General features: G+C 36.1%; 1 protein-coding gene across 1 annotated transcript in view; it reads right to left on the minus strand.

Moving 5' to 3' along the window:
- Nucleotides 1-1,413: 1,413 nt before the first annotated feature.
- Nucleotides 1,414-18,202, minus strand: part of RTTN (rotatin) — an 88,423-nt gene continuing 71,634 nt past the window's right edge. The window contains exons 41-49 of the mRNA XM_030498351.1: nucleotides 17,557-17,662; nucleotides 14,037-14,131; nucleotides 10,501-10,578; nucleotides 8,852-8,978; nucleotides 7,346-7,548; nucleotides 5,200-5,467; nucleotides 3,939-4,042; nucleotides 3,528-3,597; nucleotides 1,414-1,861 (exon numbers count right to left, since the gene is read on the minus strand). Of these exons, the coding sequence (XP_030354211.1) occupies nucleotides 1,779-1,861; nucleotides 3,528-3,597; nucleotides 3,939-4,042; nucleotides 5,200-5,467; nucleotides 7,346-7,548; nucleotides 8,852-8,978; nucleotides 10,501-10,578; nucleotides 14,037-14,131; nucleotides 17,557-17,662 (1,134 nt within the window). The 3' untranslated portion in view covers nucleotides 1,414-1,778. The remainder of the gene's footprint in view (nucleotides 1,862-3,527; nucleotides 3,598-3,938; nucleotides 4,043-5,199; nucleotides 5,468-7,345; nucleotides 7,549-8,851; nucleotides 8,979-10,500; nucleotides 10,579-14,036; nucleotides 14,132-17,556; nucleotides 17,663-18,202) is intronic.

An 18,202-nucleotide genomic window follows, 5' to 3' on the forward strand; every position in this document is an offset into this window, starting at 1 on the left:
TCAATATGAATAATTCCTTCAAGAACTTGTACAGCTCAGTAAAATTGAAATGTTTTATAGAAAACAAGAATCCGGTTCCTTTATGTTATTTTATTGTACTTACATTTAACGAAGCCATTCAACTATGCAGCCCAATTTCATCTCACTAGGTCCACGTGTACTACTTCTACACTTTGAAACTGAGGGGGTCCATTGCATTTAATTTGGCATCGAGTGCTCTCATTCTTTGTGTCTCTGAAAAAGAAAGCAAACTGGCAAACAATCTGAGTTTTGACTGGCAACCTGATTTATGAGAGAAATCATTGGGGTCAAGTATGCTGAAACATAAGTCTCTGAAGAGACTTGGCACTTGCTATTCTGAGGGGAAGAGACCCCCCACCAAAGCCCAGACAGCAAACACTGACTTGCAGACCTGTCTGCTGAGTGTTCCCCTGCCCTGCAGCTTACAGCTCTGCAATACTATGGGATGAGCATGACAGCATTTAACAAAAGCTTTGCAAGTTACAATAATTATGCAATGTATCAAGTGGGAAAGAATCAGGCTCTGGTGGTGCTTTTTCTTTAGTGGAGGAGCAGAAGGTTAGCTGATAATTACGTTTCTAGTAATGATTTAATCCAGCGACTCTAAGTGTCATGCTTATGTCAGCAGAATAATGTCAAGTCACACATTATTTATAAGCATCACAAATCAAACAAACAAAATCCCCTCTATTAGTGGAAAATACTTTCAGTATCTGGTTAGGAAGACTAATTGCATGTAGACATGACCTTGCTACAACCCTATCAGAGATGTTCTCAAAGTTGTGTTTTCTGTTTGCTCACTTTAAGCTGTCCCTGACATAAAAGAAAAGCTTTACGTGTTGAAGGAAACCAAAACACCCTGCTAGAATGTTTCAGAAGCACATTCAGCAAAACTGTCATGTGTTCAGGCATCAATGTATTTTTCTTTCAAACTCATTCAGAACAGAATACTGAAAAGCTTACGACAATAGTTTAATGGTAGCAGTTCAAAGATAACACAGGCCTGGATATCAGACTGTTTTTTTCTTTAGGGAAAATATTTGAAGTGTTTATAAATTGGAAACCAATAGATTGTGTCTCAAGTATTTTCTACAATGTTGTAACATAACTAAAACTGATTCACATACCTCCCATGCTGAATAAACTGCTATATTAACCTGTCACCTGTAATACCAGCAATTGAGAGATCTTTTTCAATTGTTAGCATCTTAAAAAAACAGAAAAAAAGCAACAGTTTGAACTGAAAACTGTCAAAACTAAACCACACACCTTACTGTTCTATACCTAATAGTTATAACATACCGTGACTGCCAACATTTCCATTTCTTGAATCACAGTATGCACTGTGCACATCTACATTACAAATTACAATCCACTGACGACAAATGCTGATTTCAATTAAAAACCTCTTTATTAAGACCAATGCAAAACAGCAATTCTAATACTTTACAGTAACAATTTCAACACATAATTTAGGAAAATTACTGATTTTTCACATCCTTTTCATCTGTACATCCTTCTTCTGTGTACATACTATACATAGCATCATTATGATTTCCCATTGGGATTACATTACAGCATTTAGTGCGATTTCTTTGGTTCAAAGTGATGAACTTCTTCCTCAAAGGCTTCATAAGCTTCCTCCATTGCATATATGCTGCTGCTACAGATCCGTGAATTAGAAGTGTTTTCTTTAAATTTCGGGCTCTCATTGAGTAAGCTGTCCACTTTCAACATACGAAGTCATTTGATGATGATTAACAATCAAGAAGCTGCACTATATTCTCTAAGCATTTTAAATAGTAGGCATGTAGCTCATTTTCTTCTGGCTGTGGAACAGCTAAAAGGAAATAAAAAAAACATGATTTGAACTTCTAGTTAATTCTTAATAAAAAATTACTTTTTCAAAGATTGCATCAAATGCCTTGCTAGAATTCATTTATGATCTTAACCTGTATATTAATGAGTAGCAAATCAAGTACTTATACTTTATGTTGCTAAGTCTGGTTTTTTGTTTTGTTTTGTTTTGTTCAAAGGCTAGATTTTCACAGCTTTCCAAGCCCCCACTTGGTTGTGACAAAAAAGTGAGAACTGCCTTTTTGTTATGCTATGTTACAATGCAGTCATGCTTTGTTCTTCCTCAAACTTCTCATTGGGTTCAACAAAGTTCAACAAATGTAAAATAACAGTAGCCATGTCGAACAATTCCCTCATTTACACTCAGAAGAACAATCTATCATTTTAGCCCAATTATTACTGTAATGTGATCAAAAGGGTACTAACTAGGGTAGGCTAGTTGAAAACCTTAATACAGGAAAATATAGATTGCAACTTCACATGACTGTAAACTGTAACAATTACAGTTCATAAAAACTTCTATACTCAATATTCTGATACTTCAATGTTTATTGAATTAAAAATTGCTATTTCAGGCGAGAACTCTGTGTTCTAAAGCAGTACCTAATGGGGATTAACATTATGAGGTGCTAGTCTGGAAAAGATTCAAATTTCTACCTTGCTGATTCAACATACTGTTTTGAAAATTCCCTGATCAGTGGTAGTTATGTTATAAAGAACAACAAAAACTTACCCATAAATTAACACACTATCAATATATGAAATGTTGCATATGTTATATTTAATGATTGACTTAGTAAAGGATGAGTTTGAAACAGTACACTGACAAAATCAATGGATTTGGGTGACAGTACAGAAGAATTAGCATGAGATAGTCTAGCAAGAATACATCTCCTTATTAGCATACTAACAAACAATGTTTCGTGTGCGCAGAAATTCTTTGGCAATTCAGTTGTGCAAAGTACTATGGGAACCTGGTATCATAGGTCTCCCAAATTGATAAACCTACTTGACTACATCTATAGAGCAATTAAAATGAGACATTTGCATATTTTTGCAAGATCAGATTTTGCAAGATCAGAGTGTTCCAATAAACCCCAGCTACAGACCAGTGGGTGAACATCCTTCAGAATAAATGCTCTTAAACTGAAGATGGCAACCTATCACATAAAAGCTATTCAAATGATAGTTATATTCAGTTAGTTGACCAAAAAACTCAAGTCTTCAGAAAGTCAGCTAACTCACGGTACAGTATTTTAAGACTGGCACAATGATCTGTTCTGATGCCTTCTCTCCATGGCTGAACACAGTGAGGTTTAGCACTGTTAAGCAAAGTCATTGCTAAATGAACAATTTATCTTATTGCAAATTTTGCTCCAAGCACGATCAGACTTATTGTTACAAACTAACCTTAGCAATTACCTGAGGTATTATTTATAATTTGTTAACCAAGAGACATTTTTCTACATTTGTATTTATAAAACACCTAACCATAAACCATATTATTACTCATGATTTTAGAGACAAAAGTATCCTTTCAAAAAATTGTAGCACAACGAAAACTTACTGTGATTATATAAATTGAAATGTATTCATGATCTGATTGACGAAAAAACACAGAACTGGTATTAGTTGAAAATAAGACTTACTTTTCTTCGCTAAAGAATAAGCCTCATCTATTATTCTCCTTATCGATGGATTCTTCAAAGTAACTTTTGCCTGTAGCACACAAAACCACACAAAATATAGTGACGTGACTTTCTTCCCCACATGTTCACACTTTACCAGTGAAGCTTAGAAAATTAATGTAATTCAGCAGAATTTTAGAATTAGCATATGACCGTATCATCATACAGATTACATTTATATAAGCAGTCACAAATCACAGAAGACAAGCTGCTTCCTCGCCATGTTGTTTAACCTCCTAGTCTGAGCACCTATGCGAATACAAAAATAAAATGGAACTGCTACTGTAAACTTTATTTACTTAAAGGTTGCTGTATTGTTTACAGCATAAAAGTTACATTACAAATTTTTCAATTATTTCTCAAAATGCTAACCTTCTGATAGTTGTGAAGCAAAGCCCAAAGCGAAGCTGCTCCTATTCTCCGAACACCACAACTGTCACTTTCCAAACAGCCAGACAGGACTGCAACTGCTTTATCTAATGAAGAAAATAAAACAAAGCAAAACAAAAAAAAAACCCAGAAAAAAGAAACCACAAAAAACCCAAACTACACCTAGAAAATATCAAACCCACAGAAATACGTACACATGTCTCAGTATTTTGGAGCACACTTACTTTTATGACAAGTATTGTATGGCAGAAGAATTACAGAAACTTTATTATCCGATTAAATTTAAACGTGCTTACGGAATTGGAAGACTACATTCAAAGAAGTGGTAAAAAGAATATAGCAAAACAAACCCAAGGAAGGTGAACATTAAGCCACCAGTAATAAAACATGCACAGCCATCAGCTATACACAGAGTAAGCCATGAAACTGTTTTATAACTTCCAGTATCCACAATTAGAGCCACATCAGGATGGAAATTAAGATGTTTTTATTTTCCTTAGTACTTATCATGTAGATGATTTCTAACCAATGAGAATTATTTGCCACCCCATCATAGGTGCCTTAATTTCCTAGCTTTGCACTGAACTCCTCAAATTTGCTTTTTCACTTCCTAATAAAAATTCACAGATTATGGAACTGAGTAATGTATGCTTAATTTAGCAGCAAATCAGCACCTTAGGAAAAAAAGAAAAGCATGGACACCATGGAAAACCTGCTGAGAAAGACAGGACCATTCTCTGCGATTAAATAGGGGAAACAGGCCTTTTATCAAAAAAAATGAGAAAAAAGTTCTGTGAATGTTGTTACATTAAATATACATGCCACGACATAACACAAAATAGTTTGTCTTGACATCTGTTACTTGCAGGAGCTAATACATTTTGTCCAACTGAAAGATTGGAAAGATAGGACAGAAAAAGATCCTTCAAAACCTCGCTGAAAACTAGCTGTTTGAGAATACTGCAAAAATCCTTTTATTCATCATGTGTTACTATATATTATCAGTCTCATCTCTTATTTTTTTGACTATTTGCTTTTCTTTTTGTTATGTATTATTTAATTGCTTTTCTGCCAAAATATATGTTCCGTAATTACTTCTACAAAAATAATTTTTATAAAAATGCTTTTCTAAACAACAATATTGTGTTCTTGGTCAGCAACTGAAATTGCAATGAAAACATGGTATTCTGGAAGGCACAATATTCTCAGAGTAAAATAGCTTGAATACCTTTTAGATACTTACCATTAGCTAATATCTTCGGCTTATTAGTTGTATTAAAACATACGTTATGTAGAATAAGAAGTGCTAGATGTTGGCTGCTTTTGTGTTTGTATTTACACATTTCCACGATCTGGTCTAAAAACCCATTTATCTTCATAATCATCTGCTGTCCATCTTCTCCAAAAGATATGTTCAGTAGCAGTTTTAGCCAAGGAGTAGACACATTACCAGGATTTTTATTACTTCCTTTTGGTAAGGAGAGAAACAAAAAGTTCTGCAGAAAGTTACTCTGTCAGAAGGAAGAACAAAGATGTTAGAAATTATAGTAGTCCATGTTTTGTTCATTGCTGTTTGACCTTCCAGCCTGCACACTTGACCAAAACCTAGTATTAATGTTTCATTTACATATTTCAGAGAACCCATTATTATAATCAGGGATTTTTGAAAGAATTGGATATGAAAAATTGTCCGCATCTTCGTTAAAATGTTAATACGGTAAAATACATTTTCTTCTCTAATAATTTAGGCAGTGTAGTTACATAAAAGTTGACTGTATTTCTTTAAAGGCTAATTCCCACCACTACCTAAGCTTTTTGCTATGCACTTAGCATTTATGCCCAAAAATAAGTTAGAAAAAATTTAATTGAATCAATGCTCTACTTACTTAATGTATTCTTGATTCCTTATTTATTATTGGTTGCATTATTAGCAAATGTTAATGAGATCATAGAATATCTCAAGTTGGAAGGGACTTATAAGGATCTATAGCTCCACACCCCCCTTCACTGACAGCCATAGGAATGTTGTCTGGTTTTGTAATCTTTGAAGAAAGAGATCTGTGTGTTGATGTGGCATACACTACTCCCTCCTAATCTCAGTGTTCGCCTCCACTTTAAGTAGACACTCTGAGCAGGTGAAAACCTATTCTCTTGTTGCATGGGAGAGATGTTCTAAGATAACACTCCTATGACTATGATGAAACAAATCCTCGACTAAATATTCCCAACCTCACTGACCTTCAACAACACATACAGGCACCTGGCTAAAAGCAAACGATTCAGCATAAAACCTCATTGTGGTTTTCTTCACGTGAATATAATACTGGCAATTTAATTTTCACAGATGGAATTAGTAATTCAGCATTGCTTACACTCATGAAAGCAGAGCTCAGGAGAGAGAATGAAGACTAAGTATTATCACACTAGAGTGAAACTCTGAACACAGCAAAAGCCAAACCAATTCACAGGCCAACTACCATAGAAAAGAACTCAATTTCTTAGTTTCTGTCACAAAGTTTGAGTATCAGCAATTTTGTAACTGTATGACCAGATTTTACAGAATTAGCATTACAAAAAGATCATACTTCTCCCTGCCTTTTCTAACAGGTGATTAGGTCCAAGCACAGAACATTGTTAATGTAAATTGAAAGAAATTGTTGAAATTATTAAACTACTATAAAAGATCCTAAAAACAAACACACATTTTATAAGTTCTTCTGTGTTAGCTAGTTTTACCATATCACCACTATAGTTGATGTTCTACATGGTTTGACTTCTCAAGGTGTTGAATTTATTTAAATGATCAATGTTAAATTTTAACAAAACAGATTTCTCAAAGAAAATTTCATAAAACAGAGTAAGGATCATTCAATATGCAAATTAAAAAGGGAAAAGACAGTACCGATGTATTCTTATTTATAAAATAAAAATAGATTTCTACCTAACAGCCAATTACAGACATGTAGGACATCTTTTAAACTATAATTTCTACAAAGATTGTTTCACACAGTATACCTAATGACTCATACTATGTGTAATTTCTTGTTTACCCCCATGCAGTTTTTTCTACTGTATGCTCATTTCCACGATCCACTAGTGATTGCTTCAATATGCACAGGTATTAATTTTTTTACACCTCACTGAAACTGAGAGGTTATAAAAAGCTCTAGCAAAAATTGGTTCCATATGCTGTTCCTGCTCAGACTATGAATAGGACTAAATTAAATGATTCTCTTTGGGAACAGTAACACAACTGAGGAGACAATGGCTTTGATTTCTGCAGAAGCATCTGCATATGATCACAAGACATTCCATACTGAAATATGAGAGTTTATTAAAAAGGAAAATGCATCCACACATTCCTAATATCGAGAATATAATGTACTTACCTTCTGAATAATGCCTTTACAGTCATGAGACAAAGCAAGGTTAGAAAGAAGACAAAAGACCACCTGCTGAATTGGGCTGTTATCATTTGACACGTGGGAAGCCAATTTCAAGATGTTATGCATTAATGAATTGCCAGCTGCATTTCGTGCAGGTGGAAGTGATGGTGATTGTCCACCACTGGCCCAACAAAGTGAAGTACAACCTTAAAAAAATTAAATGTTTATCATATGAGAAATGCGCATATACATTTAAAGAAAAAAAAGATCTATAGAAAGGACAGTCTAACAGCTCAAAGACTGAGATGGAACTTTTGAAAGGACTATGTTATTTTTTCTTTGAACCACAGTGAAGTCAGTGGGACATGCTTTGAATAGAAATGTGCAGATTTAACCGTTAAAAACATCTACATGTATTTCTTTCTTTGATTACCCTAAGGGGAAGTGGTTAACCAGTTCAGAGTAGGTAAGTTTGGGTCACCTCATAAATCAACTATTCTGAACAGAAAGACAAAATATGATGAAGCTAAAATCACTTGCCCTTATTAGTGAGGAAAAAAAAATGCAGCCTAGAGTCACTCAGAGTTAAGAAACAAGAAAAACCATCAGGACTTCAGCTTGACTTCCAGTACACCACAGGACATTGCATTTTAATTTTATATCCTGTGGTTGACTAATACGCATTTGACCGTTTTTCAGTCCACATTAAAAAAAAGTCTTTATTAAAAAAAGAAAAAAAAAGGCATCACAAGCTCCTTTAAGGTATGGGGAAATTAACTGAAAAGAGGGTTGAAAAGCTCAGAGACTGTTCGGTTAGTATATTTTAACCATGCTAACTCTTTATGGTGTCTTGACAGAGGGAAATCAACAGATACTTATATGTCTCTTCAAGCCACTAGCAAATCATTACCTGAGTCAATAACCAGGATACAGAATGAGACAAATTCATATTAGGGAAAAAAAAAAAATTACCCGTAAATGGAAATAAAAGGTTTCCTCAAATGACAAAGGGAATCTTTAAGAAAAATACACAAATATAAGCTACTGAGACCAATGCACAAATAAATGGAAGAAACTTAGTACAGAATTAAATTAGATTTTTGTATATATCAAAACCAGAACATTCTCAGTAAGGGCTGAAGTACAAACTGTATGAAGTACTGATACATTGTTTTCTGTGAGAGAATTCCTAGAGTAGTACTTTTACAGAATACTATTCAGTTTGCCAGGATTTTCACTGTAACCTTCAAACATAACAGTTTGAGTTTAATGCTATTTAATCCTTCAATACAATTGTACTCTTGCTAAATCCAACAGACTGAAACAGGATTCGAACAAAAGTCTTGAATGTATTAAAATCAAAATTCTCGATAGACTTTGATGGACCGGGGCTTTTATACTTCCCTGTAATGGTACTAATAAACATTCCTTTCCCTTTATTATGTTTTTCTGTCTTAATTATTCTGGTTAAAGATTTTGATGTATTACATCATAAAGTGACTCTCCTACCTGCAGGATAGTTTGTAGTGTAGACACAAAGCAAATGCAGAGCTATTTGCATTGAGGAGTCATCCATTAAAAACCATGGCCATAGTGAATGCAGAACAGGAACAAGATGAGTTTTGAGTGCTGCCATCTACAAGAGCATGAGGAAGAATTTGAACTGCTATACTATTAAGTACTTTGAAAATGAAGCATAAACAGAATGAGAAAAGCATATTTTTATCTTATGATGTCCAATTTGTTTGCTGTAGAAGATTGTAGGGGAAGAACTGACACCCTAATTTCAACACTAATGAAACTGATTCTATCCCAGTCAAAACCAGCACATATTTTAATTACTGAGACATGCAAACAAAAGTAAAAATTTATTCATTCTAACTGTGGTTGTTCAAGAGCTGCCTATTCTAAAGTTTTATATTACTCAACTAAACTAATTATTAGAACTCAAAAAGCATGGAAATAGAAGACTGCAGTTCTACAGAGCAAATGATAGAAAACTTCAGTTATCAACCGCAACCTCCTTCTCTTCTCCAAGAAATTCTCTGCAGATCCCTGATCAAAATAAACAAACAAAAATATTCCACAATATCTCTTATCTGATATTATGACATAACAAAGTTATGGGGACCTTAAAGATAACGAGATGGCTTATTCAGGTCCATAGTTTACATGGTGTTCTATATACAAAACTGATGCTAACACATGCCCACAATAGGGATACTTCTGGAAGGTCTGGAAATCTTGTTTCCACCAATGCATTTGCTAAAAGTAGCACAAGTTGTATCACAGTGCCAAGACAAATTTAACTGTGAAAGAGAAAATGGGAATAAATGTGTGAAAGGTATCAGCAATAAGAAAGAGTAGTGATCAGAAAGGAAGAATACAGGAAAGAACGAAAGAAAGTAATGTAGAATTTTACCCATGTTAAAAACAGGTAGGCAGAAGAACTGAAGTAGAAAAGAAATTGAAAAGCACAAAAAAAAAACACACCACAAAAACAGAAGACCAAAAAAAAAACAACCCAACAAAGAATGTGAAATGAAAAGAATAAATTCAAAACAAGATTCTGAGCAAGGAAAATGATGAAAAAAATGATGAGAACAAAATTATGCCTTGCAGGATTAGTGTAATTTAACTCAAAGAAAAATAAATGCCAAATTATTATTTAGTGTTTGGGTTTTTGGGGAGATTTTTTGTGTAGTTTTTGGGGGGGTGATTTGTTTTACTTTTGTTTTGCTTGTTTGTTTGAGTTTTTTGTCTTTCAGAAAGGGAAAGGAAAAGAGAGAGTAAGGAAGGAAAGGAAACTTAACTTTCCAAGATGTGAAGTGTATCTCTTATGCGTCTTATCTTCTGGCCCCACACCTTTCCCCACATCCATTTTTTATATTATATGCTTTGAAAACTGCAATTATTAATTTCAGCAAACAGAAGTGGGTATAAAGGACAATAGTCATCTAAAACCTTTGGGAGATGATGCTTCAATGAGAACATTGAGTTCCTGTGCATGTATGAAATATTCTTAGGAGGCGGGAATTTAAAGAATTTCTTGCCATTAATATCAAGCTTCAATTTAGCCAGCTTGAAATAACTTCAAAGTAGAAAAAAAAAAAAAAAAACCCACAATCTTCATTCACTAACTGAATGTGAATACTTACTTTACATTCTTCATTTTGAAAGAGGCAGTTTCTGAGGAGCTGCATACAACACCTTAACTGTTTGTTAAGGTTATCCTCCTATTCAGAGAAAAATATTTGAAGATCATCAACATAAGACCAGAATGAATTTTGTAGGAGAACAAAGGTGATTTCAAAGGAGAGGTGCAAATTTAAGACATCAACACTTGGGTCACATCTCTGCAGTAGAGTTTCCTTCTGATCTCAGGTAGGATTCATCTCAGCTAGCTTTAAATACTAGTATACTAAAGACATTTATAAGTTACTACTAAAGACATTTATGTTAAGTTACTCGGAGTCATTCTCATCTCTCTTTATAACCCACAGATACTATTTCTAGGGGCACTGATCTGGCCAAATGCAGAGATCTGTAATGTAGAACTCCACGTCGCTTACAACTAATGAAGAATGGGTGGGAACACTTTCTGAGTATTTGTTCCACCCTAAAGCAGACATCTAAAATAAGTCAAATGAATCACGCCCTAGAAGCACCTATTTTTCTTCCTTGGATAACAAGGATAAATTAGCTCTGTCTTATAGATCTCTACATTTGGTCAGAACAATCCATCCTTATATTCCCAGTGTCTTTGTTCCCTATCCAAAATAACAGAAATAGTTTCCATCCTGATAAGAATATTACAAAGATAAATACAGACCTTTGGACAGTGAGGTACTATACTGAGATTCAAATATACAAGTAAATGAAAAAAAAATCTATGTTTGTGATAGTGCTGTGACACTAAAAGGCTAATGATGGCTGACCTAACTTCTATAAAGTTGACATACTAAACCACTTCTGAAAGATAATCAAATTCCAATAAGCTTGTTCACCACAGCAGACTATTTCTGTTCTATCAAGCATAAAGGAACAAAAATGTAAAATAGGATTCTTGCTTAATCCTAAAAAGACAAGGTGACGCAACAATGCTTGCTTATAAATCATATCATACAGTTGATGACATTTAGAGAAGAAGTAAAAGCCTACATCAAAAAAGTTAATGAAAGTCAGGTGTAAGATGAAAAAGACACGAGTTGTAACTCTAAGATGTTCCTTGAAGAACTTCCACATTATTAATTTATTTAATAAATACAAATAGCACTAAATCCTACAAGATGCTACAAGCTACAACTTATATTTACGTTAAACTTCCAGAAGGTTGAGAAAGCTATAGACTGTGTCGATGGCACTGTCTGTATTTATTTGTTTTAGGATATCTTGATTTTTACTACAATCCTATTTTGAGGTGTTTTGGTTCTCTCTCTCTTAATTTTTTTTTTTTTTTTTTTTGAAAGCTTAGCTATTTGTAAGTAGTTTTCATGCCCTTGGTTAAGATCACAGTAATTCTTGTGAACAAAAAGGAATATCAGGTAAAACAGTTAAAAGAAAAGAAAGAGAAAAAGAAAAGAAGCTCTGAAAACTTCACTTTGAGAACTGTGCCTCAAAGTGGGCTGGGGGGCAGTTTAGTGAATCATCAGCTGAATCTGACTTTTCCTCATGTGAAACTAGATTGCTTGTCATTATGTACCACATATGATGAACAGCACACTTACATATGATATAACAACCTATAGTCCCAGCTCAGCAGAGAAATCTGCCACAAAGTCTTTTGCAAATCTCTTTCAAATAATTCTTAATTAAACAGTGTTTCTGACCTTTCTCAGAGGCTTCTTTCTTTTGAGTTTTAAATTCCTTCTACATTTAGAAGAGTAACAAATGTCCCCAGATTTCCCCTTCTCAACCCAAGAAATATAAAGAACCAGCTGACTTCAACCTTACTGGATATGTCCAGGGCAGGACACCTTCCAGCCTTCACCCCTTGAACAATGGATAACAAATGTGCTTAGGAGATCTCAAGAAAAAATATTGTAGCATTCAAATGTCAGGGTCAAACTCAAATTCTTTTAAGAGCTCGCTGTTATAAAACACAGTTCCACGCTCACAAATCAAGGCTAATGTCTGTATCTGCCAACGCCTTGGAGAAAAATACTATTGAGCTCAAACAATTCAGAAATATCCTGCAGGAAGATGCTTTGTGCAATTTCTGCTTTATGTGGAAGCCGACAAGATATCAAACTTGACAGCAGAGGTTATTGTTTGTATTTTAATAATTCTTTTAGATGAAAGTGGTAGAAAACAACAGACTGCCACAAAAATCTTATGAAACGTTGTCTGATGGTAAGGAATAATCTATGTCTAGGTGTGGTAAGGAAGAGCTGGCTGATGTGAGAGTCTGGAACAACTGGAAGTTATTTAGAAAAAAAAAAGGAGAAAAGAAAGGCTAAAGAAATTGTGAATGTATAGAAGAAACTGGGAGTACAGGTGGTGGAAGGACCAGAAGTATGAGGTAAAAAACCAACTCTGACAACAAGTTAAAGCCAGGGACAATTGAGTCTGATGACAAGAGACTGCAACATCCAGACCAAATATGCAGGAGGACGGAAACAAATTAGAATTGGAAGCCAGATAATATGAGAATGTAGAGAATAAAAATCTATGACTTACATGTGCAAGCAGACTGGCATTGGGTTTGGGGTGGGGAGAAGACTGGTACAGGAACAGACAAAACCAAAATGACTAGCACTAGTTGAAAGACACAGAGAGAAAAACTGAGAAACAGAAAACATATTATTGTGGAAACTAGATGGGAAAAATTGGCTGGATTGGATAGGACCATGAAGTCAAGGCTGAAAATCCAAGCATGTTTGAAAACAATACAGTACTCTTAGATATTGCTGTAGTCTAAATAAATATAAATTGCAAGCACTGACAGGTGACAAATGGATGAACATGTATGTGTGTGAATGTCTGAAACTGAATTTTTGAACTCTCAACTGGAAGCCTGCTAGCTGCTGGCTTCAACCAGAACAGGCTAGTTGCTAATTCTGATAAACTGGACTAAAAATGGGAAGTCCTGAATCCTCCAATTACTGAAAAGACATGAGACAGAACCACTAACTCAGAGGCCTATCATGTATTGTATTTCTTGTATAGGATATTTAGATTAGGTAAACAGGAGCTTAGTTCTGGAAAGAAAAGTTGGTGGCAACAAGGATTTCTGGAAAGAAATGGTCTCTGAAAGAAAGCGTCACTCTGCAAGTGAGAGAAGATCCAGGAGACTAGAAAGACGCATCGAGACAAACACCAGCGCACGCCCAGGGGCTTTGGCCAGTAACACCCAAGACTGGTAACTGCGCAACTGCAAAACACAATCCGATATGATTTTCTGCCTTTCTTGAACCAGCAGACATTTACATACTGGAAAGAGAAATTGAGACCTAATGAACATAACTGTGGGTGGGAGAGTGAGTGTGTAAGATAATCAAGTTGGTAAAAGCTCTAAAATCACTGAATCTTAAAGAAACGCTAGTATCCAGATCCAATACAAGCTGTCATTTACTCCATCTCACCTGTGACAGATAATAACAGTAATGGCCTCAAGAAAACAAACAAACAAAGAAAACAAACAAATGAGCTTGGAAGTGCCTTAATATATCAGTCTTCTGATTTTTAGAGTTACCTTTTTTTTCTGTGCTTTCCCAGCCTTTAAGGAATCCAAATTCAGCTGTGCATGAATATCTTTCATGTTTTCTATACAGCTGTTTATCAAGTCAACTGGAAGATAAAAAATATTAACATTTTGAAGCTCATTCATAATCAAAAGTATTTTATGAAACATAAAATATCTTTCTTGCAATGATCTTGATTACTGTTACCCTCCTGAACTGAGATTTAAGGATTCAGATATCCAAATTGTGTGAGTTCATATGTTATCTTTTTGATTATCAGGAAGTATTAGAAAGTAACGAACCGTGTCTGAAATAGAATACGTCTAGTTGAATGATCTTAAGAAGCAAGAATACATTTGAGTCCTTTTGCAACAGAATCCTGTGAGAGGAATGCCAAAAGGAAGGAAAGCTAAGATGGAAATGGGAAGATGGATGTGGGAGGAAGAGGATAGCAAGTCATAACTCTTCGGGATATCTTCAATGATGCTGCCTAGAAGACTGAAGCTTCAAGAGGTTATGGCATGCATTTATGTTATCTTACTCAACTTTTCCGTAAATGCAGCAGATTTGCTGCATCTGAGGAAGAAGGAAAGCAAATGTTGAGGTGACACAAAGTGCAAAATTTTGAATTAGGCTCTTTTCTTGGGATCTAGAGTCTTTAATTCGTTACAAGATCATGGAGTGACTACACCAATGGAGAAGGGAAGAACTAGGGATCTCATACAAGACTTCTTGAGTCAAAGTGGGGGACTTTGACTCAGTCCCCCACAACATCCTTCCCTCAAAATTTGTGGTGGGTGGACTGTTCAGTGGACAAGGAATTGGTTGGATGGTTACACCCAGAGAGTAGTGGTCAATGGCTCACTCTCAAGACAGAGATCGGTGACAAGCGGTGTCCCTCAGGGGTCCATACCGGGACCAGTACTGACACGTCTGAGGGATGGGATGCCATCCAGAGGGACCTGGACAAGCTTGAGAACTGGGCCCTCGTGAACCTTATGAGGTTCAACAAGGCCAAGTGCAAGATCCTGCACCTAGGCCGGGGCAGCCACTGGTATCAATACAGGCTGGGATGAAGGGATTGAGACCAGCCCTGCAAAGAAGAACTTGGGGTTACTGGTGGATGAACAGCTGACAATGTACACTTGCAGCCAGGAAGGCCAACTGTATCCTGGGTTGTATGAAAGGAAGCATGACCAGCAATTTGAGGGGGGCGATTCTCCCCTTCTACTCCACTCCAGTGAGATCTCACCTGTGCTCAGCTCTGGGGCCCTCAGCCCAGAGGGCCACAAAAAAAAAATGAGCAGAGGGATGGAACATCACTACTATGAAGAAAGGCTGAGTTGGGAATGTTCATCCTGGAGAAGAGAAGGCTCTGGGAAGACCTTATTGCAGCCTTTCAATAGTTAACGGGGCTTGTAAGAAAGATGGTGACAAACTTTTCAGCAGGACCTGTTGCAATAGGATAAGGGGTAATGGCTTTAAAGTAAAAGAGAGGGGATTTTGACTAGATATAAGGAAGAAAGTTTTTACAATGAGGGTCGTGAAATACTGGAATAAGTTGCCCAGAGAGGTGGTCGGTGGCCCATCTGTGGAAATATTCAAGGTCAAGCTGGACGAGGCTCTGAGCAATCAGATCTAGTTGAAGATGTCCCTGTTAACTGCAGAGGGGTTAGCCTAGATGACTTTTAAAGTCCCTTCCAACTCAAATTATTTTATGATTCTATGATCATAGGCTCATGGGATAATTCAAGTTGGAAGAGATTGCCATCAGGTGTCATCTAGCCCAACCTCCTGCTCAAAGTAGAGTCAGCTATAAGATCAGGCAAGATTTACTTGTAGCCTTATCCAGTTGGGTATAGAAAATGCCCAAAGACAGAGACTGCACAGTATATCTACCCACTGCTTTACTGCCTTTGAATGGAAAATATTTCTTTACAGCCAGCCTGACACATTTCAATTTATGCCCATTCACTCTCACCCTCCTACATCATGCACTGCTGTGAAAAACCCATCTCTGTCTTCTTCAAAATCTCAGAGGTACGAGAAGGCTGCTATTAGGTCATCCCAAAATGTTATTTTTTCCAGGTTGAACACTGCCAGTTTCCTCGGCCTTTCCTTTAAGGACAGGTAGGAACAACCACCTTGGTGGCCCTCTGCTGAACTTGCTCCAGTTTGTTGATGTCTTTCTTGTACTGGGCCAAAACTGGATGCATTATTCTGGGTTTGGTCTGACAAGTGCTAAGTAGAAGAAAGATAATCCTTTCCCCTTGATCTACCGGCTATGATCCTGCTAACACAGCCCAGCATGCTGTTATTCTTCTCACAGTCAGCTTGCTGCCTACTAAGACCTCAAGGTCCTTTTCAGCTCCCCAGTCAGCTTGTACTGCTGTAAGAGATTGTTCCTTTCCAGGTGCAGGACTGTATTTGTATCTTAAAAAGTAGTCCTTAACAGTTGAACAGGTGATGTTAGAGCTACAGATATCTTCAAGACATTGATTTGAACCTCAGAACTTCTCTTCCTTTCCTCTAAGGTTTGTGTTGCGTCACCGCAAGGATGACATGAAGGCATCTCTAGTGTAAAATGTGATGCATTTCATGCGCTGGTAGTGCCTTCACAGGAAGTCAGGTCTTATATGATCTAGAAGGTCATCAACAGAAGAAGAGCCCTGATTAAAGCAAGGGCTGAGAAGACCACTAGGAAAGAGCAGAAAGTAGGTATATAGCATAGGATTTGAAATTCAGAGTTTTCCGCTGCTATTACGGTGAGACATTGAGCAGATATGTCTAGGCTATGTATTTCAGCGTAGTGTAAAGTACTGAACAAACCAACAGAGAGATGTAAGTAACGAGAAAGCACCCAAGACAAAGTGCACTTGGGCTGATCAGCAGGTATTTAATGCATGACACAAGAAAAATTCAAATTAACCAGTCTCCCCTGTGTTCTACTAGGCACAAAAAGCCTTTGATTAGAGATTTTTAACTTTTGTTTTACTGCTGTAAAATCAAAACCTTAGCATGAAAGATGATGCATTGCAAGGGAAGAAGGTCCTACTTAAACTGTAAAGTGGGAAGAAAGAAAGGAAGCGGCAGGGAAGAACAAAGCTGAGAAAAAGTCTCTTCATGTCTAGGTCATTAAGGTTCTAGTCAGAACTGAGAACACAGGGTGTACTTTCACCTAGAAACCTGTACTGGCATAGCATGAAACAAGAAATGGAAGATACTACCAGCATAAAACCTCCCGTTTTGAATGGATGAATATGCCACTAGCAGTAAAAGCTCACAGGTTTCTTCTCACTCTGACACAGAGCTGTGATTTCACCACAAGTTTTTACACTGGCTACAATGTCATATTTTATCTGTAGCTGAAAATTTTAATTATTAATAATGTTTTCTGTAAAAATCTGCAAAAAAATGCCACTGAAAACTAGGACTTTTGTTTTGACAGAAACCATTATGATTTAAAAAAATACGTGAAACGTGCAAGCATTTGATTCATATATAATTTAACATACATTTTGAAATGCTCACCTTCCAAAGCAGATTTCTGGGCATTTTTACTGACAGCTAAAAGAGACAGCAGTGCATTTGTAGCAACTTCTTTCAGCACATCCTTTGAAGATTTTCTTTCACAGATCTACAGATAATGCAATTTTATTACCAAAATGAGAAAGTGACCATAGTAAAAGTAGTATTCATATCTATAAATATGTTATCATGACCTATATTTTCATTTGGATGATTCATCACTATATTCCTGTCTAGAGTTCTCCCTCTGTATATTCATGTTTATAGTCCGTCCGCATTGAAGTTTTTAATTATTTTTTCTAATTACAATGTTAAGATTTCAGACACACAGCCCCCCCCAAGCTCACTCCTCTTACTATTTTCTTAACATTCTAAATTCCTAACGCCTAGATTCCCAGCCCTAGCATTCCAGGCCTTTTCTAATATTCAGGCTTGCTATTGCAGACAACTCACTGACATGCCGTTAGTGCAATCTCACTTTCCTTCAACACAGCAATGAAGAAGAGATGTTAAATATCAGTGAAATTCTTTAGAATAAAAATATCATTGACACACTGATAGTTGGGGGTTTTTTTAGATATTTTTCCAGCCAGAGAAAAATTGTCATTTGTCTTATTTTTGTGAACACCACAGTATCTCTAATAACATA

The sequence above is a fragment of the Strigops habroptila genome, chromosome 1 (assembly GCF_004027225.2).
Source record: "Strigops habroptila isolate Jane chromosome 1, bStrHab1.2.pri, whole genome shotgun sequence".
NCBI lineage: Eukaryota > Metazoa > Chordata > Aves > Psittaciformes > Psittacidae > Strigops > Strigops habroptila.